The following is a 23,977-nucleotide window of genomic DNA, read 5'->3' as shown; positions in this document are numbered from 1 at the left end:
TATGCAGAATAAATCATAGCTGTTATAGGTTCTCCTTCAGGGCCTGAATCTGATCTTATTTATAAACGGACACTACATTTTGTAATATATTTTTGGTCGAGGAGTGTGGGTGTGGGTGGGAGGGCTGGGGGAGGTCCTAGCCTAAATTTCTTCAAGATATAAACATGTAAAATGTCATTAGACGTTTTGCACACTAAAGGTGACTGTACTTTCTGCATGTTTTTAGACTTCAAAAAAAGTTGAGAAAAGTTTAGCTGATATAGTGACCATGCACGTACCAAACTTTCGATTGTTAAACAGCTCGTTTCCATGACACTGTGTTAAGAGAGCCACCTGTGTTGATAGGAAGAGCTCCAGTCAAGTCATTAATTTTCACCATGACTTTATAGATGGGAAAACAGTCTTACAAAAACCAAAATCACACAAGGATGGGACCTAAAAGCCTATCCTGTGACAGACAGCTGTCTCATCATATGACTTCATAATTTGCAGAGCACTTTCACATACGTGATTTCCTTTGCTTCTTAAAAGAAACATCTTAGGAGGGGCACCTGGGTGGCTCAGTCGGTTAAGTGTCTGACTTCGGCTCAGGTCATGATCTCCCAGTTCATGTATTTGAGGTCAGAGCCTGGAGCCTGCTTTTGATTCTGTGTCTCCCTCTCTCTCTCTGCCCCTCCCCTGCTCACACTCTCTCTCTCTCTCAAAAATAAACACTAAAAAAAATAAAAAAAATAAAAATAAAAAAAAAGAAACGCCTTGGGAAAGTACGCTCAGCATTATTCCCATTGACAAAGGCAAGAAGACCAGCAAAAGTGTGAGGCTCAGTGACACGGGGTGGTCTCTCTAACCTGTAAAGAGGCCGACCGTGTGGCTAGTAGCTTTCGCTGGTTCTGGGACGGCATCGGCTGCCCCACTGTCTGGGGTCTGGGGACTGTAGGGGGCTTCGGACCTCGCTCACTGTGCCCAGTGTCCAGGACTGTGCTGCCTCCCTGCGCCGCCCAAGGCAGGGCTCTTCCAGGCAGCGGCGGAGATCTGTCTTCCCCACCGAGGGAACCCCACACTCCACCGCTCGTGATCCTGCACTGCGGCACCCATGCAAACGCTCACCTCCTGAAAAGACCTTCGGGCTTCCAAACTCCTCCTTCATTTTTCACTTTCATGTAAGTGCCGAAAAGCATGCAGTACACTGTTGCAGCGACTCCGAAGTAATCAATCTACGAAGGAAACGTCAGGGTGTGTGACGACATGGTAATGCACACAGGAGTACCTGAAGAAGGCTCGCTAATTTGTGCAGCAATAACCACAGGATTTTACTTGCAAATAATTTTGGAAGCTGATTGTTCAAGCCCCCACCGATATGCCCTGCTCAGTAATTCCTGTCTGGGCCTTGCTGGAGGCTTCCCAGCCAAGGTCTCTTGAGGCAGCCCTGGAGAAAGCCATTCTTCCACACGTACGTGTGTTCTGTCCAGGGGCCAATGCAGCACTCCGGCCTGTCTTCTGCATGGGCAGCTTGGGAGTGCTCGCCCCGCCCTCCCCTGCAGCCTGGTGGCTGGTCTCTGCCTGTCCTCCAAGCCCCTCACATGCGACTGCGACTGAAAACAACACTTGAGCATGGTCGTCACTCCCAGTGCAGGAGAGGACGAGGCCAGCCCGAACTCACTAGATCCCCAAGTTCATTTGTAAAATATAGGAAGTATGACGAAGGAAACCATTCTTAACTGTCTCACATTAGTTCCGTACCTGGTAGTTCCACGGCTTGTTACTGAGCATCTCAACACACTGAAAACCAGACGTTTCGCACCTCCCTGTAAACACAGTTCCTTTCGGAAAAAGTTTCATATCTATACTCTGACCCAGATCGATCAATGCCAAGCCAGCAGATGCATCATCAGCATCACCATCCTGTTCCAAAAACCTGTATTAAACACGAACAAGGGCCAGGTGGCATGAGCACAAACAGCAGAAGGCTGCTGGGGAAGCATTAAGACCTGCATTAAAAGTGCCGCACTTGCCTGTTTCCAAGTATGAAATTGTCCGGCTTAATGTCTCCATGAATAATTTCACAGCCGTGCACTTGTTCAACCATGTCGAGCATCCTGATCGCAAAAGAGAGGACTAGAGCTTGAGGCATCACCTTTTCAGGGGTACTTTTATAGAGGTTGATTGCATTCTAGAAGCAACAGAGAGTAGAATCCTGTATTGGTTGCACAGGATTAATGCAATTTCAAGAGCTCTGCACCCACCGACCACTCCAACTACAAAAGGTATGAGCAGGGCACCGGCCAAAGATGTACTTCCAATTCAGGTTCACATCATACCGATGAACACACTCACCAGCAATGTCCCATAGCTGTAGAGATCGCCCACCAATATGCTGCCATTCTGGAATAAGTGGGCGGAGTAGAATTTGATGAACATGTGCCGCACGCTTGGCTTTAGTCGCTCCATCAGCTGGGTCCCAATGTAGAATTCCCAGGGGTTGGGAGGCTTCTGGACCTGCAAGTCAGGTATGTGACATTCACATCTGGTATCACATTCTGGAAAGCGACAGCCAGAAAGCAACATGTACCCCAACAAACGACGTGGGGTAGAAGGTGATGACAAGCTATGGACTGTCGCTGAAGTGCGGGGTCTACTGTGAGGTCGTCTGTGGCAAGTTCATCCCGAATCCTTGCCAGACAGTTTGTGTTTCTTAATTGTGGACTACAGACCCAAGTGAAGTAACTGTTGTCTCGAAAGAGAAAAAGGGGGCTGACAAACTCAGGTTCTAAAAATGCACTTGTACACCACATAAAAAACTGCTCATCTAGATTATTTACCTTTAAGACAAATTTCTGTTTATTTTTGGTATCGTTCACATCTCCATGGGTGACTTCATAGACTTGGGCAAAGGCCCCTTCTCCAAGAAGGTGATCGATGTACACCAGCAAAGAACCTTAGAAGACAGATGTGTCAAAGGGAAGAAGAGAAGGTTCAAAGCATTATTTTTGGTCAATTGTGTATTTGTAGAATTTTCTTGGTGCTTGTTTGCCTTCATATGTAAAAATGGATATAGCTCCCTCAGGAAAGTTTCTCCTTGTGTTAAAAATTAAACACCTGCCACAAGACAGCCTCCCTTTTTACATGGCATGTGGGGGGACCAAAGGCAGCACTACTGGGTGCTGCACCTGCCACTTTATGGCAGGAATGGGCAGACATCCTCCCTTCACCCATATTCTCAGATTTAAAGGGGTGATACCTGCGCTGCGTACTTGGCAGGACTGTTGATTCTGTAACTGAATAAAGGTCTACCATAGGCCTTTGAGAAACCCAAGTGTTTTACACTTGGACACAAAGGGCAAAGTATGATTGTCCTAATATTTCTAATAGAGTAATTAAAATTTTTTATTAAAGTAAAAATTTTATCTTAGGTAGTTTTCAATGTACAGAAAAGTTGCAAAGATAGTTGTTTCTGTTTGCTCTGCACTCGGTTTCCTCTGCTGTTAACTTTCGGTAGGCATGATACGTTCATCACAAATACAGAACCCACACTGTTATGTTACTAAACCCACGAATTAGCTGCATTTCACTAGTTTTTCCTTGATGTTCCAGGACTCCTCAGCCTCTGACAGGCTGTGACAGCTTCAAACTTTTTGTTTTAGATGACCAGCACACTTCCAAGGAGTACTGGTCACATAAACTGTAGAATGTCCTTCAAATTGGATTGGTCTTGCTATTTTTAATAACACTGGGGTTACTGGTTTGGGGAGGAAAACTACCAAGGTAAAGTTGCAATAGATTTTCAAAGTAATTGAAAAAAATCCACGTGTTACAAATCAAATATAAAAAATAGACTTCCAGTTTCTAATGTTGCTCTTGAAGGAGCATGGAAGTCATTACTCCACCCTCACAATAGAAAACAAAAAAGCTACACAAACTGAAAATTGACAACTCTTCTTAAATCCATTAAAGAACTGAGGTCACAGGGAGCTGCCCAAAACTGGGGAGACAAACTGGTGGATACAGAGAACCACAGTTCACGGGAGCAGAAAGCACCACTGGAGCCAGCAGCTGGGGGTTACAGCACAACTGGTGTTTCAGCCCTTGTTTAAGCACAAGTCTCGGGGCGCCTGGGTGGCTCAGTCGGACACTTTGGCTCAAGTCATGATCTCATAGTGAGTTCAAGCCCTGCATCGGGCTCTGTGCTGACAGCATAGAACCTGGAGCCTGCTTTGAGTTCTGTGTCTCCCTCTCTCTCTGCCCCTCCCCTGCTCATGCTCTGTCTCTCTCTCTCTCTCAAAAAATTAAATTAAAAAATTTAGAAAAGCATTAAAAAAAAAAAAAGAACAAGTCTCAGGGGAAACCCTAAGCCAGCAGGAAAGGCAGAAATAAGGACACAAATGGGAACTTTAGTTTCTATGGTGGCAACAAACAGTAAAGGCAGCCTAATCCCAAGACAGAGAAGCAGAAATCTTACAGTAAAGGCCTATTTTATCTCAGTTACTTTTACCCAGTACATCAGTCCTGGCTGCTAACAAAAATTACAAGCACACTAAAAGACAAAAACACGGCTTGAAGACACAGAGTAAGTATCAGAGCCAGACAAGCATACAGCAAAGATTTTGGAATTCTAAGACCAGGAATTAAAAAAAAAATTATGATTAATACACTAAACTATAATAAAAAAAAAAAGAGATAATATGCAAGAACATATGGGAAATGTAAGCAAACAGAAACTCTGAGAAAGAATCAAAAGGAAGTACTAGGAAAAAAAACCATTATAACAGAAATAAAGACTTTTTGATGGGCTCATCAATACAGTGTTCATGGCTGGGAAAAGAGTCAGTCAGTTTGCAGGTATGTCAATAGAAACTTCCAAACCTGATTTGCAAAGAGAAAAAAAAAACTTAAAAGATAGAAAAGAATGTTCAAGAATTGTGGGACAATTACAATAGGTATAACATATGTGTAATGGGAATATTAGAAGGCAGAAGAAAAAGAGGAAGGAAGAGAGAAAATATTTAGGGTCGAAATGGCTGAGAAATTCCCAAAATTAATGACAGACACTAAGTCCGGGATCTAGGAATCTCAGAGAACACAAGGCAGGAAAAATACCAAAAAGTCTGCACCTACACAAGTTGTATTCAAACTGCAGAAAATCAGACAAGGAGGAGGTCTCGAAAGAAGCCAGAGGGATAAAACCACCTACTTACAGAACAGCAAGGATAAGAATTACATGGAATTTTCTTCGGAGACCACACAAGCAAGAAGAGAGTGGAGAAAGTGTTGAAAGAAAAACCACCAAATCAAAAATTCTGTATCCAGTGAAATTATCCCTTCAAAAGTGAAGAAATAAAGACTTGTTTACACAATGATTAAGGGACTCTGTCACCAGTAAACCTGCCTTGCAAGAAATGTTAAAAGAAGTTTTTCAGAGAAAAGGGAGAGGAAATAGGTCAGAAACTCAGATCAGAAGAGTGTAGGAAAAGGAATAAATGAAGATAAAAGAAAATCTTTTATTTCTCTTATTCTTAGTTGATCTAGCAGATAACTGATCAAAATAATTGCTACAATGTATACAGTAAGTACAGCTTAGGATAAGTGAAATGAGTGACAGTACTGTTATAAGGGACAGGAGGGAAGATTTGGTAATATTCTGTTATAAGGTACCTGGCACTATACCTGTGAACTGGTAATAATGTTCATTGAAGGTGGGCTTGGATTAGTTTTAAATGTATATTGCAAACTCTAGGGCAACCACTAAAAATGAAATATAACTGATATACTAACTGAGAAAACAAAATTACAGAAATATCCAAATAAAACCAGAGAAGGCAGAAAGAAGACAAAAAAAGGAAACAAAGAACAAGGGCAGTGAATAGATATTAGCAATAAACATAGTAGACATTAATCCCACTATATCAACAATCTTTTTAATGATCAATAGACTAAATATACCAGTGAAAACAGAAACTACCACTGAAGATAAAAATATAAGACCCAGCTAGATGTTGTGAGAAAAACATGTCAAATACAGATAGATTAAAAGTGAAGGGATAGAGAAAGATATGCCATGCTAACATTAATAAACAGAAGGCTGGGGTAGCTATTCTAATTTCAGACAGAGCAGACTTCAGAGCAAGGAAAATGATCGGGCATTAAAAGGGGCATTAGATAATGATAAAGGACCAATTTTCCAAGAAGACATAATTCCTTAATGTGTATGTATCTGACAACAGAGCCTCAAAATAGTGAGGGAAAAATTGACAAAACTGTAGGGAGAACAGATGAATTCACTATTCTAGTTGGAGATTTCTAGATGCCTCTATCCATAATCAACAGATCCAACGGGCAGAAAATCAGTAAGGGCATGATTGCCTTGAACAGCAGCATCAATCAACTGGGTCCAATTCACATTTATAGAATACTTTATCTACCAACAGCAGACTATACATTCTTCACAAGCTCACACAGAATGCTTTCCAAGACAGACCATTCTGGGCTGTAAAACACACCTTTACCAAATTAAAACAAAAAAAACAACAACGAAATCATACAATGTGCTCCAACCACAGTAGAAATGAACTAGTAATCAATAAGAAAAGATAGCTGGAAAGCCCCAAAACAGTTGAGAGATTAAACAACACATAAATCAAAGAAAAATCTCAAGTGAAATTTTAAAATATTTTGAACTATAAGAAAATGAAAACACCATTTATTAAAATTGTGGGATATAGCAAAAGCAATGCTTAGAGGGAAATTTATAGGATTAAATGTGTATGTTTAAAAAGAAAGATCTGAAATCAATAAGTTTAGTTTCCACTCTAGAAAACTAGAAAAGAACAAATTAAATCCAAAGTAGAAGAAAAAAATAATTAGAGCAGGTATCAATGAAATTGAAAACAGAACATCAACAGAGGATATCGATAAAACAAAAAGCTGATTCTTTGAAAAGATCAATAAAACCCATAACCCCTACCAGATTATCTAAGGAAAAAAAAAAAAGGGAAAGGACACAAAATGCTAATATCAGAAATGAAAGAGGGGACATCACTATAGATCCCATGAATTAAAAAGATAATAAAGGAATACTATGAACAACTCTGTGCCCACAAATTTGATCACCTGGATGAAACGTCTTTACACAGGAAGAAACAGACAAGAAATTCAATCAATAATTAATAGCTTTTCCGAAACAGACAGCACCAGGACCGGATGGCTCACCGGTAAATTCTACCAAACATGTAAGGAAGAAATTATAGCAATTCTCTACAGCCTCTTTCAGAGGATAGAAGCAGAAAGAATACTTTCTAATCCCTTCGATGAGGCCAGCATTACTCTAATACCAGAAACAGCCAGTTACAGTACAAGAAAACTACAGAACAGTATCTCTTATGAACATAAATATAAAATTCCTCAACAAAGTATTAGCAAATGAAATCCAAAAAAAAGTATACAAAGAATTATTTATCACGACCAAGTGGAATTTAATCCAGGTAGGTATGCAAGGCTGGGTCAATATTAAAAAATCAATGAATAAATCTGTTATAGCAACAGACTAAAAAGTCACATGATTCTATCATAAAAACAGAAAAAGTGTTTGATAAAATCCAACACCCATTCATGATGAATGGCTCTCTGCAAACTAGGAATAGCAGGAAACTTCCTCAACTTAGTAATAAAAACATCTAGGAAAAAACCCTACTGCTAAAATCATACTTAATGGTAGAAATGGATAAATGTTTTGCCATTAAGATCAGGAACAAGACAAGAATTTCTCCTCTTACTACTTCTATTCAACATTATACTGGAAGTCCTAGCTAATGCAATCAAACAAGAAAAGAAAATAAAAGGTATATAGATTGGGGAGGAATAAAACAGTTCTAGTACACAGATGACAGCATCATCTAGCTGGAAAATCCCAAAGAATCAACAAAAAAATCTCCAGTAACTAACACATGACTATAGCAAGGTTGCAGGATACAAGGTTAACATAGAAGTCAATTCCTTTCCTATGTACTAGAAATTAGTAAGTGGAATTTGCAATTTAAAAAAACACAACACTTTAGCATCTTCCAAAATGAAATAACTTGGGTATTAACCTAACAAAATATGTACAAGATCTATATAAGGAAAACTATAAAACTTTGATTTAAAAAAACCAAAGAAGATCTAAATAAACAGAGATATTCTATGTACATGGATAGGACTGTCAGGATGTCATCTCTTCCCAACTTGATCTATAGTACAAGGCAATACCAATGAAAATCCCTGCAAGGAATTTTGCGGCTACTGACATAGAGATTCTAAAGTTTATGTGGAAAGAGAAAGGTCCAGACAGTGAACACGAAGAACAATTTGGAGGACTGACACTACCCAACATCAAGACTTACTATAAAAGCTAGAGTAATCAGAGCAGTGTGGTGTAGACAAAGAGATCAATGGAATAGAAAAGAGTTCAGAAACACAGCCGAACTAATATACTACACTGATCACTGACAGAGCAAAGACAATTTAATTATGAAAGGAAAGCCTTTTCAATAAATGGTGACGGAACAAATGGACATCAACATGCAAAAATGAATCTAGACACAGAACTTCTACCTTCATAAACATTTACTCAAAATGAATCATGCACATAAATGTAAAACATAACACTATTACATTCCTAGAAGGTAACACAGGAGAATAGGTAGGTGACCTTGGGTTTATTGATGACCTCTTTCACACAACACCAAAGGGATGGTCCATGAAAGAAATAAATTGATAAACTAGACAAAATTTAAAAACTTCTGCTCTGCACAAGACACAGTTAATAGAATGAAAAGACAATCCAGAGACTGAGAGAATACCTTTGCAAAAACAAGTACTTATCTGATAATGGTTATTCAAAATACACAACTCTTAAAACTCAGTTAAGAAAATGGGGGGAAAAATAAGAAAATGAACCACCTGATTTTTAAAAAATGGGCAAAAGATCTGCACATACAGATCACCAAAGAAGATATACAGATGGCAAGTAAACATATGAAAAAATGTGCAACATCATTATGTAATGAGGGAATTGCAAATGAAAAATAATGAAATGCTTTTCAATGCACATCTGTTAGAATGGCCAAATCCCAAACTACTGACACCACCAAATGGTGGTGAGGATATGGAGCAGCAGAACTCTCCTTCACTGCTGGTGAGAATACAATATAGTACAAACTCCATTTGAAGGCAGGTTGGCAGTTTCTTACAGAAGTAAACATACTCTTACCACATGTTCTAGCAATCACAACTCATTGGTATTTACCCAAATGAACTGAACTCTTATGTCCATACAAAAACTGCCTATTAGTGTTTACAACAGTTTTGTTCATAATTACCCAAACTTGGAAGCAGCCAAGATGTCCTTCAATAGGTGAACAGATAAATAAACTATGGCCCATTCACATAAACTCAGTGATTGTAAAGAAAGAACTGTCATGGAAAGACCAAGGAACCTTAATTGCATATGGCTAAGTGAAAGAAGCCAATCCAAAAAGCTTGCATACTGTATGATTACAACTATCTGACATTCTGGAAAAGGCAAAAACTATGGAGACAATAGTAAAAAGATTAGTGTTTGCCAGGGTTTCTGGTGGAGGCAAGAGATGATGCATACATGGAACATAGGGGATTTTGGAGGCAGTGAAACTATTCTTTATGATACAATAATGATAGATACATGTGATTAAACATTTGCCAAAGCCCATAGACTGTGCAACACAAAGAATGAACCCTAATGTAAACTATGGACTTTGGTTAATAATAGTCTATTAACATTGGCTCATCAACTTTAACAAATGTACCAAACTAATACAAGATGTTAACAAGGAAATCTGTATGTGTGTGTGTGTGTGTGTGTGTGTGTGTATGTGTAAAGTATATTGTGAGAAGTCTTGCTCCCATTGCTGTCCATATCCACTCCGTTAACCAATTCTGTTAGTTTTGAGTATGTTTCAAGGGTTCTCTGGAAACAATATCCAATATGAATATCTTTCCCCTTTCTAAGAAATGAAAGGCAGCATCTAATACTAGTTTGTACTTTCACTTAACAGCATGCTTTGGACATCATGTCCTATCAGTACAGAGTGAGCTATATTCTCCCGTAGAATTGTCCCATAATTTATTTAAGCAGTCCACAAGGACACCTGTGTTGTTTCCAATCTGTTGTTTTTATACGCACACGTCATTCTGAATGTATGCAAGCATATCTGTGGAAATTCTTCAAAGGGAATTTCTAAAAGTATATGCATTTTCTACTTTGACAGATATTGCCAAATTGCCCTCTGTAAATTATAGTCCCAATAGCAATCAAAATCCTACAGTTATGGGTTAACAAAATGTTCTCAGCTTTATACTATAGATAAAACTAGTGGAAGTAGGGATTGGGGGGCAGGGCTAGGGGTGGTACCAGAAGGGGAATCACACATGTTATCATCAGCTTCCCAGACAAAAACAAGAGTTTAAAGTTTTATTACCCACAAAGTCCTTACCCAGTTGAAACTCAGTCTTGGGCTTGATGGCTGGAAGTTTACATTGCCATTCATAAGTATTTGGATAGGATCTCACTGGCTTAGAAAGCCCAGATAAAAGTTTGAGAATCAACTTATCATCCCATGGATTCTCAACAGTCAAGTCTTAGAAGGAATGGGAACAAAAAAAGAAAATGAATTCAGTACCCAAGAATTTTCCCAAAGAAACTATAGATAAAGACATTCATTAAAAAAGCTTTCAAAAGCTTCATTATTAAGAGAGCATTGATTTAAATAATAACCATTCTCAAATGCTGAAACAGCTAGTTCTGCATAGTTCATTATTTGTTATTTTAGGTCTACAGATTTAGATCAATATTTAGTTGTGACAAAGGAAGTGAGCCCCAAGGGCATCTGTTCCACTTGCCTGGAACTACTAGACTCTGCCTTTACCATAATTATGTGTTAAAGGCCGACCCAGATCTTAGTTACTTCTAACATGCTCAGATATATATTCTTGACTTGCTTTCCCACTTGTATCTACAAAACACAGTGCCTTTCAATACTTACAAGATCTATGAGCAATTTCCATGGAAGAGATGTACTTTGGATTCATAAAAGAGAAACAATTTCTAAAGGGCAGAATAAAGTTTCTGTCCAATTTATAATGCTATAAAAATTCTTTCAGTGGTAGTTTCAGAGACCAATCCAGCATGACTACCATTTACTTAGTGCTAAGCATAAGTAGGGCCCTGTTCTGAGTACTTTAGGCTTAGTAGTTCACTTGGTCCTTCTAAGACTCTGAAGTAGAACCATCACATCCACTTTGCAGAATAGGAAAGAGGGCCACAGAGAACTGAAATGATCTTGAAAAGATCACGTGACAGCCTAAGAGGGGGAGCTAGGACTAGAACCTAATCAGTCTTAGCCACTGTGCAAGACTATCCAAGACTGTTTCTGTGTAACCGGGGGAAAGGAGTTAAGCACCGAGCCTGTTTACATTTCTGTGAAACAGGGATCCCAGTCTTAAATGCCCGGCACAGAATAGACCCTCCAATTCCAAGTCCCTCTTCCAACAGTATTTATTTTGATACCTTCTAAAATTAAAACAGATTCAGTTGCCCTTCAAGTATGCAACTATTGCAGTGCACTGCAACACAGTATGCAAGTTCTGTCTGAGCTTGTGGTCTACTCAGTGACATTCAGGTCCCTGCTCTTTGAGCTTCTTTCATGGAACAGCTTTCACCAGGCTATTGTCCTTATTCAGGGACACAGTTAGGACTGAACGTGTGTTCATACTTGGAGCGTCAACATTCCCAAGTGAATCAGTCCGCATCCATTCCACTGGGCACCCAGCACTGGCATCCGATGGATCTTTTTCAACGGCAAGGTCAGCGTCTATGAGTTTACAAGCCTCAAGGCTCTGCTCTACCTCACTGGTCAGCACACCACCTGCAGCAGGCTGTCTCACACGGAGCACGGATGCTGAAGATACATCTGTAGGCAATGCTGGTTTTGGGCTTTTCTCATGAATGGGACTGAATGCGTTAAAGAGATAGGCAAGAGGAAACAAAACACCACATGATTACAAGACTATTGGATTTGATCACACAGAAAGTCCCACAGAATAGTTCCCTTTCTATTCTAGGAATCACTTTTCAAAACTGCTTCACGAAGAGTTGATTAAAGCATTTTCCTCAGATAAATACTTGCGAATACACAGCTAGTACAATATGAACAGAAATAAAATCAAAAGACATGGAAATAATTTCAATAAGCAGGTGAGGGAATACACTGCATATTCTTCAGTGGGAAACACTTGGAGGGATGGGAGGGACGGGTTTATTTCCCCAAGCTGCCATCTAAGCACCACGACTGTGATCAAGACTATTTAACTTTGGGGCGCCTGGGTGGCTCAGTTGGTTAAGCGTCTGACTTCGGCTCAGGTCATGATCTCACGGTTCGTGGGTTTGAGCCCCGCATCAGGCNAAAAAAAAAAAAAAAAAAAGACTATTTAACTTCATCCCCAAATGGCTTCTTTCACAGCACTGAAACAAACAGAAAATGTCATAATCCAACAACCTAACACCAGTATCTTTCTTTACACACACACACACACACACACACACACACACACACAGTTAATCTGAATTATTCATGGGTTCCATATTTGTGAATTCACCTACATGTTAAATTTCATTGGCAAACCCCAAGTCAATATTTATGGTGCTTTTGCAGACATTCAGAGTGATGAAAAATTTTAGTCACCCAACACACGTGTTCCCAGGGGATGTGAAATAAGGCAACGCTCTGTGTTCTTGTCTCAGCTCTCACACTATAAAACAAGTGCCCTTGTGTGGTATACTTAGTAATGTGATTTTCTGTGTGTTTATTGGTGATTTCTGTTTAAAATGTTCCCCAAGTGCAGCACTAAAGTGTTGTCCAGTGTTCCTACGTGCAAGAAGGCTGTGGTGTGTCTTGTGGAGAAAATATGTGTTAGTATAAGCCATGTTCATGTAGGAGTTCTAGCGCTATGGGCTCTGAGTTCAATGTTAATGAATCAACATGTTTATTAAATAAGGTGTCTGTAAACAAAACATTGTGAACAGAGGCTCATAGGAACCTAACTGTATATCCCCTATGAATAACGAATGGTTCAGTGTTGGATAATTCAGAGTTTCCAGTGACTTTATACAAAAGAACCCATGCAAATAAGAATCGACTGTGTATGTATTTCTACACACACAATTCTCCTCCACCTTTACATCCACATATGCACAAACACATGTATATTTTTAGAAAAAGAACTTTATACATGCAACTTCATGTTGCATTCTTACTTTTTTATTTTTTAATTTTGGGAGAGTGAATGAAAGCAGGGGAAAGGCAGAGAGACAGAGAGAGACAGAGAGAGACAGAGAGAGAGAGAGAGAGAGAGAGAGAGTGAGAGAGAATTCCAAGCAGGCTCTGCACTGTCACTGCGGAGCCTGATGAGGGGCTTGAATCCACAAACTGTGAGATCATGACCTGAGCCAAAATCAAGAGTTGGACACATAATCGACTGGGCCACCTAGGCACCCCTTCATTCTTACTTCTTGACATGCATTTTTCTTACTATGAATTTTCAGGCATTTTTCCTACTATGAATTTTTTAAAAAAGAAACTAATTTTATTTTAGAAAAAAATTTTTTTAAACATTTATTCATTTTTGAGAGACAGAGACAGAGTACCAGTGGGGGAGAAGCAGAGAGAGAGGGAGACACACAATCTGAAGCAGGCTCCAGGCTCTGAACAATCAGCACAGAACCCGATGCAGGGCTCGAACTTACTGACCGTGAGATCATGACCTGAGCTGAAGTTGGACACTTAACTGACTAGGCCACCCAGGCGCCCCAAAAAGAACCTAATTTTAGAATAATTTTCAATTTAAAGAAATGTTGCAAGGATAATAAAGAATTCCCATATACTCCTCATCAAGTATATGAGGAGGCTCCTCTGTCAAAATCAATAAACCAACATTTGTTACACTATTAAAAAAATGTTGTTTTTAATGTTTATTTTTGAGACAGACAGAGCATGAGTGGAGGAGGGGCAGAGAGAGAGGGAGACACAGAATCTGAAGCAGGATCCAGGCACTGAGCTGCCAGCACAGAGCCTGATGTAGGGCTCGAACTCATAAATCATGAGATCATGACCTGAGCTAAAGTCGGGCGCTTAACCGACTGAGCCACCCAGGTGCCCCAACCATTTGTTATATTAATTAACCTCCAAGCTTCATTTGGGTTTTGCCAGTTTTCCACAGGGCCCTTTATTTGCTCCTGGACCTGATCATGGGCACCATGTTGTATTTAGTTGTCCCGTGTCCTTACTCCCTTCTCATCCGTCGCAGTTCCTTAGTGTTTCCTACTTTCCCAAGACCTTGTCCATTTTCAGGAGGACTGGTCAGGTATTTTGTAGAGTGTTCCTTGGAGATTTTCCTCACGACTAGACTGCAAGTACTGGCTTTAGGGAAGAATACTCCAGAGGTAAGAGTACCCTTCTCATTGTGAGACTACCATGAACTATCACTTGTGAAATTAACCTTGATCATTTGGTAAAGGCGGTATCTTCCAAGTTTCTCCACAGTCCTTGAATGGATATATATATATATATCCATATGTATATATAAATAAATAATATATATATTATATATATATTATTCATATTTATATTATATATATATTATTCATTTATTCATTCCCTAGCATGGATTTTAATCACCACACAGCTTCTAATCCAGTGGGTATATGCCAGAATAGAACAAGTCCCTGGTCCTTAGATAGTGAAAATATTGCCAGTGTTTTATTTTAATTAATTAATTTTCTGTTCAGCCATTTCATATAGAAGGAGGACACAAATAAATCCTCCCTCTTCAGATCATGGCAATTTTCATCTATCCCATAAGCATAGCCACCAAAATCTATTATTGGGAGAAAATGTGGTAGTCAAATGGGAGTATTTCCAACATTTTATATTACAACAAAACAGATATTAGAGGTACTCATGCACACAGAAAAAGTTGCTTCCAAACCCATATGTATTGCTAGTAGTTATGTGAGTACCCAATTACTATGGCTGATAACCATTGATAAGTTATCAATATAAGTTGATAAGCTTAAGTTGATAAGAATAAGTTTTCCCTTCTCCATGAGAATTTGAACTCTGGTTAACTTTCTAGCTCTTCTCCCCTGAAAACTGAAAAAGTAAGAGTATCACTGTCAATAATGCTTATGGTAAAAAATAACCATTACTGGCAACTGTATTCTAGACTGAGAGAATTAGAAATATATGCTGGGAATCCACAGCTTCAGGCTTCTGGTATGATGACTCTTGTAATAGGCTGTCCCTTGTGGGGACTCTGGAATCTACATCTAGTGTTGCAAGAGCCACTGACACACTAACGCCCATGGAAACAAGGCTTCTAAGCTAGGGAACATCTGTACCTTACTCTTAAGTGTTTCCTCGCAACTTAATTGTCTCACGGGCGCCAAAGACATTATTCCCCTGACAACTGATTTTTGCCCTGTATAGGTCTATGTTACACCAAGTGTGGCTGACGGCAGTCTCGTGAATCAAAAGTTCAGTTGCAGGTAGGAAGATTGCTTGTGGGCAGGAACAGGCTATGCCTGTCGAGCAGAATTTTAAATTAAAAGGCAAGATCTGTTAATTTGCATTTATTTTATTATTAGTGAGTTAACCATTTTCTACATGTTTATTTATTTTTCTTCTTTTGTAAATTCTGCTCATGTCTTTTTCCAATTTATTGGAGTCTTAGTTTAAGAAGAGGTTTTTTAATAACAAGAGGCGGCACATATAATAGCGAGAGGAAGGCTTCTGAAATTAGAGAAACGGGTTCAAATTCCAGTGCTGCAAATTACAAGCTGTATAATTGCAGGTTATTTATTTGCTTGTTTGTTTGTTTATTTTTAACTCTCTAGACCTGCTTTCCTCATCTCTAATGGTGAAAAGAATAGTTCCTACAACTCAACTTACTGTAAGGATTAACTAAAGGATACAGTACATAAAAAGTATCAGCATTATACTGGAATATAATACTCAAAATTTGCAGCTACTTTTAGTGCCTATTACATTTGCCAGACTATTCAAAACCAGTGGAATTTCACTTCCGGAAAGCACTAGTGCATGCTACATCTGCATTCTGTACCAAACCTAGGAGACCTAAACATTCCATCTTCCTCCTCTGGAAAGGAAGTTACGCCTTTCTCAGAATGTGTTTGCTCAGCTCTGCGTAGTCTCCATGTGCCAGGGTGTCTTCCTGGGAAGGGTATGTAGGGCTCTGCTCTCAAAAGGGGTAGAAGTNAGCAGGCTGTGTACAGACACAGTATCTCCTGGCTTATACCTGCGAGTTAATGAAATCTCTGTTTGCCTCGAAGGGTTGGAATTAGGTATTCCGCTACATCCTAAAAGTAAAGCTAGAGTGACAATGCGATGACAGAGGCACATGTGCCCTCCCAGTACCTGAACTTTCTGTCTTTTGAGGGTTCCACCATGTGTTTTTCACAAGAATCCAGAGTCATGTGGGGGCGCTGCTCTGCTACCACATTTTCTGCAATATGTAGAAAATTAGAGAAAGACGTTATGCACGCATGTGTCCACACGATCTTACATAGTTATCAAGTTGAGGGTTCCTTTTTACACCAATTTTCATTATAACTTCAAAATAGCGTTCCATGGTAAAATGTTCCATAATTTTTAAAAATGGGGAAAAAAGAATCACTAAAAATTTTTTTTACTACTACTATTTGTGAGCATTTCAACTCTATACAATCTTTCAAGGGAAAAGGGTCCGAAGGGTGGCAAGTCAGCTCTGGGCGGGATGCCTGTGGAGGCTACTGGTACGGCAGAGGGCATAACCCACTTCAGGAGAACCTGATGACAAGGACACGGAGAGCAAAATGCTGCGATGCTTCGGGGGACGGGGTGAGGGGGGCAGAGATATCCGTGTCCTTCTGTCCAACTGCTTCAATTAGTATGTTAGTGTTTAGTTGATTAAACTGATTGAGTGTTTGTATCTGGAAGCTACCTGGCAATACTTACCATCACTCCCTTTAACTAAAAACACACAAATAAAACCTGTCTATGGAAAGACAGGCTAGGGAGGCAGCTACTGCTACATACAGCCAAGTATTACACTGCCCTAAACATTGCAGATGCTGCCTCCCCAGACAGGTGGTAGTCCTTTCTAGAACTAGAACACTAGCTTCTACTTATCTAACTAAAGTGCAAATACTGCAAGGACAGGCAATATTGACTTTCTGAAAGACTCTACTGATTAAACTAGTTTTCCAAAATGGAAAACACTTGAAAAAAAATTTTTTTATTAAAGTGGCAAGCTTGTGACGGCACTTGGCAATTGTCCAAATTTCGACTGACCTCTCCTTCAAAATTCAGAAAAGAAGTGTAACATACTGGGTTAGTACTATGAGAAACTTTTTAGTCTTTAGTTCAAATGTTTAGGTCTATAGGCTCAGACTTTACAGTGAAATATACTTCCACGAAGGGGAATGAAATCCTTTGAAACTTCTTCCATTATTGGTTTGGGGAATAATTACCATTTTTAATGAAAGTGACAGCAGTGGGGCACCTGGGTGGCTCAGTTGGTTGAGCGTCCGATTTCAGATCAGGTCATGATCTCACAGCTCGTGGGTTCGAGCCCTGCATTGGGCTCTGTGCTGACAGCTCAGAGCCTGGAGCCTGCTTTGGATACTGTCTCCCTCTCTCTCTGCCCCTCTCCCACTCACATTCTCTCTCTCAAAAATAAACAAACATTTAAAAAAATTTTTTTAAAAAGTGTCAGCATTAGTTGGAGTTTGGCTAGTAGATGAGCATAGTAAATTAGTAGTCATCAAAAATGGTAAAGTGGTCCTAGACCTTATTGTATATATTTTATAGGTTGGTATTTAATTTTAATAGGTTGGTAATAATGAATTATTTGTGCTTAATGCAAATGTCTTATATGAAGGTTCAATTCAGATGAAAATCTTTGATACAGGAGGAGTGTTATGTTTAGGGGAAATAAGAACTGTGAATTTTATTATTACTCTCATGAGGTCAGTCATTAACAAAAAATTTTCATTTTCCTGAGTGTAGCACTTGGCTACAACTCTAACGTAAAATCTGTAGACACTTACCAAGGACTAAAATTTGCTATTTGCTACCCTTAAAATAGACCTGTCTGCAGTGGCCATTTTGTTTGCAGTAAACATAACATAAACCTAAATCCTGCACAAATGGGTTGGACTTTGCATATCTACGTTTAAATGCTTCTATAGGTATTTCTCCTGTACTACCTATAACCTAAGTTATTAAATTTCTAAAATGCACAGACTTTAAGGAAACAATACGCCAAAAGGAAAACTCACATAGGGAATAATACAGTAACTGGATTTGAAGCTTCCTCTTTATGATTTTTAAACTTCCATTTAGAATTTCCAAGAAGAAAACTAGTTGTGCAAGAACTGAAGCTGGCCGAAGACAAGACGTTGAAGTAGTGCGACACACACCTTTATCTTCCAGAGCGTGCACCGAATCCCCTGGTGGCCTATGGAAAGGAGTGGACGCAAGCTGCGCAGCAGAGGTAAAGGCTCCCGGGCTCTTAGGGCTGGGCGCCAGGGTTTTGTTGCAGCGGATGCCCCATACGGTTGAATCATCTGAGAACTCTTCAGCATGAGGTACTTCCTGCAACAAAAGATGAACTGAGAAAAAAAAGCAGCAATCTCCCTCTTTTGTCCACAAAATGTAACACATTCATACTTTTTAAAATTCCAAAAATGAGGAATTAAAGAGGAAATACATGTCGCCCCTGGCTAACACAAAGTCAAGGACATCGTAGTTCTGTTCTCCCCGAAGTGGGACACCTCATTTTTGACACCCCCCAGTGGAGTCACACTGCATTGAAGGGTCACATTTTATTTTCTAATTTTTACCTTTTTTTTTTATTATTATTTTGAAAAGTCTGGATTTATATAAGGGTTACAAAGACAGTACAGAAATCCCATGTGCACTTCATCAAACTTCCTCTGATGCTGACATCTTATAGAATCCTGGTACATTTGTAAAAACTACTCTACTACTATAGATGTTATTTGGATTTCATCATTTTTTCCAGTAATGTCCCCTCTCTGTTCCAGGGTCCAGTCCAGGACACATGTGACATATATAGTTGTCATGTCTCCTCTTATCTGTGCCAGTGTATTAGCCTGTTTCAGTCTTTCTTACACGGACACTTGAATACTGGGCAGGAGCTGTGTACAATGTCCCTCCCATTTGGGTTTAAATTTGGCCTTTTCACATGTTTAGACTGGGGTTATATTGATTTCGGGGAAGAGTATCAGGGTTAAAGTACCCTTTTCTATTATATCATATTAGGGGATATATGATATCAACACAACTTATTACTGGTGAGGTTAACCAATCACCTGGTGAAGGTGGTGTCCACCAGGTTTCTGCTCTGCAAGAAACTATTTTCCCCTTTCCCGACCCTTACTTGTTCATAGTAAATCATAGTCAGCCTACACTTTAAACGAGATGGGGTGCCTGGGTGGCTCAGTCAGTCAAACATCTGACTCTTGATTGTGGCTCAGGTCATGATCTCATGGTTCCTGAGATGAAGCCCTACGTTGGGCTCTACACTGACAGTGCAGAGCCTGCATGGGATTCTCTCTCTCTGTCTCTTCTACACGCACACAAGCTCTCTCTCTAAAAATAAATAAATAAACTTAAAAAAAAAAAAAAGGTAAATGAAGATCCACCTCCTGGAGGGAGGGATATCAAAGAATTTGTGGACAGATGTCAAAACAACCACATTGATAATGTGGGTGAGATACTGCAAGGCTGTACAAATATCTTGTTTCTTCTGAAAGTTTCACTCACTAATTTTAGTATTCATTTGTGGATCCAGCCTGGAACAATGATTACTGTGGTGTTCTAATGGCTACTTTCTATTATCACTCATTCCTTCTACATTTATTACTTCTAATTTTTTACTCATTAATTTAATGAAGTTTTATCTTCTCTCCCATTTATTTATATCAATGTTGATATTTATTTTATTTCTTGGGTTATAATCCAATGTTACCATATTCTACTTATTTTCTTGTTCAAATTGTGCCAGGTTTGGCCATTGGCTTATTCAGGTTGGCTCCTGAGTTCTTTTGTTATGCTGTCAGTTTTTTTTAAAGCGCTTCCTTACTTTTTTGGCACTACAAGATGCTCCAGGCTCATCTTGTATTTTCTTCCTTCAGCCCCAGAATTAGCTATTTGTCCAAAAATGCAATGGTCAAGTTTTAGAGTCTGTACACAAAGAGAAGCTGCAGAGTCAGAATTACACTTGGCAAAGCCCTTTACTTGCCAATAAAAGGCCACCCATGGTTTTACTATGTAGTGCACAGATTTTACATAGCCACCCTCTCTCTCCCAACGCTGGAGAAAGCACTGGCTGGCTGTTTCTTCAGGTGGACACAGGATAAGACAATTGGCTTGTGGTTAGGGACAGGATACAAAAAATTCATCATGGATTTTTTTTGGCCAAAACACATGTGGGCTGAATAGTACAGTGAAATGCATCTATGAATTGATACCACTATATTTGAAATCCAGTCCATTATTTGGAAGTTTTTTAGAAGGTGAAAGAGTTCATCAGAAGGATTAGTGAACGGACTGATAATTTGTTCAGGAGAAAACAGTGGAGGCACCTGGGTGGCTTAGTCGGTTAAGCATCCAACTCTTGATTTTGGCTCAGCTCATGATCTTATGGGTTTGTGAAATCAAGCCCCATGTTGGGCCTGTGCTGAGAGCATGGAGCCTGCTTGGGATTCTCTCTCTCTTAAAAAAAAAAAAAAAAAAAAGAGTTCACTGTGGAATTAGAACTGTGAACCAGGGTTTAGCACGGCTTTTCAGCACTATGCTCAGACACATCACAGCCAGAGGGCTGGGCTGGGGTGAATGGAGAAAAGCACAGCACCCACATGACACAGGCAGAGCGAGCGCAGAAGCGGCGTATGGGCTGGGCACAATCGCTGCTCTGACAGAAGGATGCTGGTGCTTGTCTGCTGAGTTACACTGATGACGGACCCTCCAGTTTAATTCGCGCTTGAGTTTTCTAATATTCCACTGGAGGCCCTACTTCTTGGGTCTAGGGAAAAAATCTATCTCCTACTGGTTCCTCCTGCCAAAGGAAAGGCTCTTTGAGGGCAAGGAGCATATCACTTTTCCGTTTCTATATCTATCACAGTGCATGATACATAGCAGATACTTCAATAATTGTAGAATAACCTTCCAACCCACTCTTCATATAACACTCTATTTTTCAGGATGGTTTTTGTATATACTATCTCATCTGATTGACATAATAATTTGGTAAAATGAAGGGCAAAGAGTTGTAAGACTAATTTCATGGATGAGGTAGTGATTTACTTACATTTGGTTTTGAAGGAAATCTGCTCATAGAGCGTTCTCCAAAGGTCCTGGCTCCTGTGGGTTTATTTTTAGGCTGTGGTAAGCTAAGGGAAGATTTATAAAATTATAAATTGTAAAATATGCTATAGGAGATACTACCACGTAAGCTGTTAAACATTTTCTACTTATCCTATTTGATTAGTTAATATTTATATACACAATCCTTACTTTTACAGTAGTTGTAGGAAAACTGAGTGCAAACTGAATTAACTTGACTGTGCATATAAAAATAGATCTACGGTGACTTAAGAGAGGTGGAAAATATAAAACCACTACTACACTGAATTATAAATAGAACAAAAAGAGAGGTCGAGCTATGGCCAATAGAATGTCATGGATGGCATACATTTTATTTCTTATTTCTAACACTAGGTCTAGCTATGGAACTTCCCTCTGAGTTGGTCAGACTGTTTCCTTTCTGCCTCAATATGAATCTTTTCAACACCATGATAAACTTAATTCACATTGACATCCCTCTTTCCATGATTTAAGCTGAAAATTCCTGGAGCTACCAGCTTCTACTCCTACACATAGCTCCCTGATGATCTTTCAACTTAAAACATCTCTTTGTAGCATGACCCAATTTAAGCCACCTCCTTTTCTGCTTTATCAATCCTGCAAATATAAACAGAGCATGTATGGATATCTGTGCTGGTAAAATCATTCACACCTAATACAATTTCAAATCTATAGAATCCTTCAGTTCTCTGATAATCTGTAACCATACTCTTTTCCTGTCAACACATGTTTTTGCTGTGGGAGGTCTGTTTTCTTGTAACTCTTGTGTACAGTGCAGATCTGGAGAACTTTAGCAAGAATCTTCCGGTCATGTGGTTAAAATGCTCGCCATTGGCAGAGCTGGCATGGGTACCCAGACCATTTGATCAGCGAGCCACGTTTTCTCACTAGCCCGCTTCCCAGAGGAACCTCTGCCAGCACCTGTCACTGTGACAACACCGATCTCCCCAGTCCACCGCATCTCTTCCAACCCCGGTGAAAAACTGGCTGGTTGTTTCCTCACGTGAACACAAGAAAAAGGAATAATTAAATGTTTCTTTACCCATAATTTTCTTTGTTTCCATCCTCGAACACGGGAAAAGCAGATGACAAAGAAGAGATGATCTTATTGACTCCCCAGGCCCCCGAAGAACTTGCATTTTCTGCATTGGAGTAAAAAGTAGTATCTTATTATTGTATTAGGAAAAAACATTTATACTTGATGCTAAACTTCACCCACAAATAAAATGGACTAACAGCTTACAGAAAAGAACTGACACAGTTTTCGAATACTAGGTAACAAGATAAGTCACTTTGTAGTGAGATGAAGTGACTTAACCGTGGTCACAGGGTTTAACACTCAAGCCTGTAGGCCTTGAGTTCCTGCTACATGCAAGGCACGGTCTTCATCATTCTCCTAAAACATTGCTCTGGTCACCTGACTCGTTGAGAAAAGCTCTCTGTGGTTTTTCTTTCCATTTCCTGTAAGAGATAATTGACTTAACTTTAAATTCTAATGCCTCCCGAGACTAATGATCCTATTTATCTTCATGATGATCTTGGTCTGGCTTCCAGCATTAAACCTGGGACAACAAATGTGGGCTCCAGCACTCCACCCAGGCCATTCATTCCTTGAGTCAGGCAAGGCTCAAGTCATACTTCAAGTACTCAGCTTTTCCTGGCCATTCCTTACTCACCAGGATTTTGTCCTTCTATTATTTTTTAAGAAATAAAACAAACCTATGACATATATTTAGTACTTTTTCAAACACTATCACATTTTTTTATTTCATGCATTTCCTGCCCTTATGGGATAAGCTAATCAAGGGAAGGGTAATTTCTTGTACATTCCTTGATATTTCCTGTGGCAACCACCCACAATGCCTGCACTTAGTAGAGTTTAACAAATTATTACTTTGAAACTGGGCCTCAAAAGCATCTTCATTTTGATCTAGAGGTGGCCATTCATCTTTGTCATCAGAAATATCAGGAAGTGTAGGAGCCTGAAACATATTCATGATGAAACCTTAGAAGAATAAAAAGAGCAACTGTAAACATGATTGAAAAAGAGTTTTCACTAATTTGTTGCCAGATGCCACATGTTCAAACAAAAGGCTTTACCTAGTGCTTCTTTTGTGTGCACGGTGGGTGAGGGCTGCGCCTTGGAAGGGGTTGCCTGAACCGTTCCCAGTGAGGTGTTTGGAGTTGTGTGAAAAGAACTTGTGTTAATAACCTTATGTGTTTCAGACCCTATGAAGGAAATGGGACAAAATGCATTACCAGCAGAGAAATCAGAATAATTTAGAAAGTACCAAATTTAAGAAACATTACAATGAAAACATTTTATTATTGCTGATAATTACCGCTAAGGACGTCTATTATTATAGTGCTTGCATATCTTTCATTTTTATTTTTATAATAGTCCCATGAGGTAGGTAAGGCAAGAATTATCCTTTTATAGAAAAAGAAATGAAAGTTCTAGG

General features: G+C 39.4%; 1 protein-coding gene and 1 non-coding gene across 2 annotated transcripts in view; both read right to left on the bottom strand.

Moving 5' to 3' along the window:
• Window positions 1-23,977, bottom strand: part of BUB1 (BUB1 mitotic checkpoint serine/threonine kinase) — a 46,634-nt gene that overhangs the window by 1,000 nt on the left and 21,657 nt on the right. The window contains exons 12-24 of the mRNA XM_077773485.1: window positions 23,616-23,744; window positions 23,410-23,520; window positions 22,558-22,657; window positions 21,460-21,541; window positions 18,545-18,719; window positions 16,500-16,587; window positions 11,781-12,019; window positions 10,503-10,646; window positions 2,820-2,935; window positions 2,335-2,496; window positions 2,013-2,170; window positions 1,741-1,915; window positions 1,108-1,214 (exon numbers count right to left, since the gene is read on the bottom strand). Coding sequence (XP_077629611.1) covers window positions 1,108-1,214; window positions 1,741-1,915; window positions 2,013-2,170; window positions 2,335-2,496; window positions 2,820-2,935; window positions 10,503-10,646; window positions 11,781-12,019; window positions 16,500-16,587; window positions 18,545-18,719; window positions 21,460-21,541; window positions 22,558-22,657; window positions 23,410-23,520; window positions 23,616-23,744 — 1,786 coding nt within the window. The remainder of the gene's footprint in view (window positions 1-1,107; window positions 1,215-1,740; window positions 1,916-2,012; window positions 2,171-2,334; window positions 2,497-2,819; window positions 2,936-10,502; window positions 10,647-11,780; window positions 12,020-16,499; window positions 16,588-18,544; window positions 18,720-21,459; window positions 21,542-22,557; window positions 22,658-23,409; window positions 23,521-23,615; window positions 23,745-23,977) is intronic.
• On the bottom strand, window positions 14,838-14,977 carry LOC144239461 (small nucleolar RNA SNORA29). Its single transcript, XR_013337437.1, has one exon. It is a non-coding gene; the product is annotated as a small nucleolar RNA SNORA29 (small nucleolar RNA).

Source organism: Crocuta crocuta, unplaced genomic scaffold (assembly GCF_008692635.1).
Source record: "Crocuta crocuta isolate KB4526 unplaced genomic scaffold, BGI_CrCroc_1.0 scaffold67, whole genome shotgun sequence".
Classification (NCBI taxonomy): Eukaryota; Metazoa; Chordata; class Mammalia; order Carnivora; family Hyaenidae; genus Crocuta; species Crocuta crocuta.
Note: the sequence above shows the minus strand (reverse complement) of the source record. Positions and strands in the feature narration are given on the sequence as shown.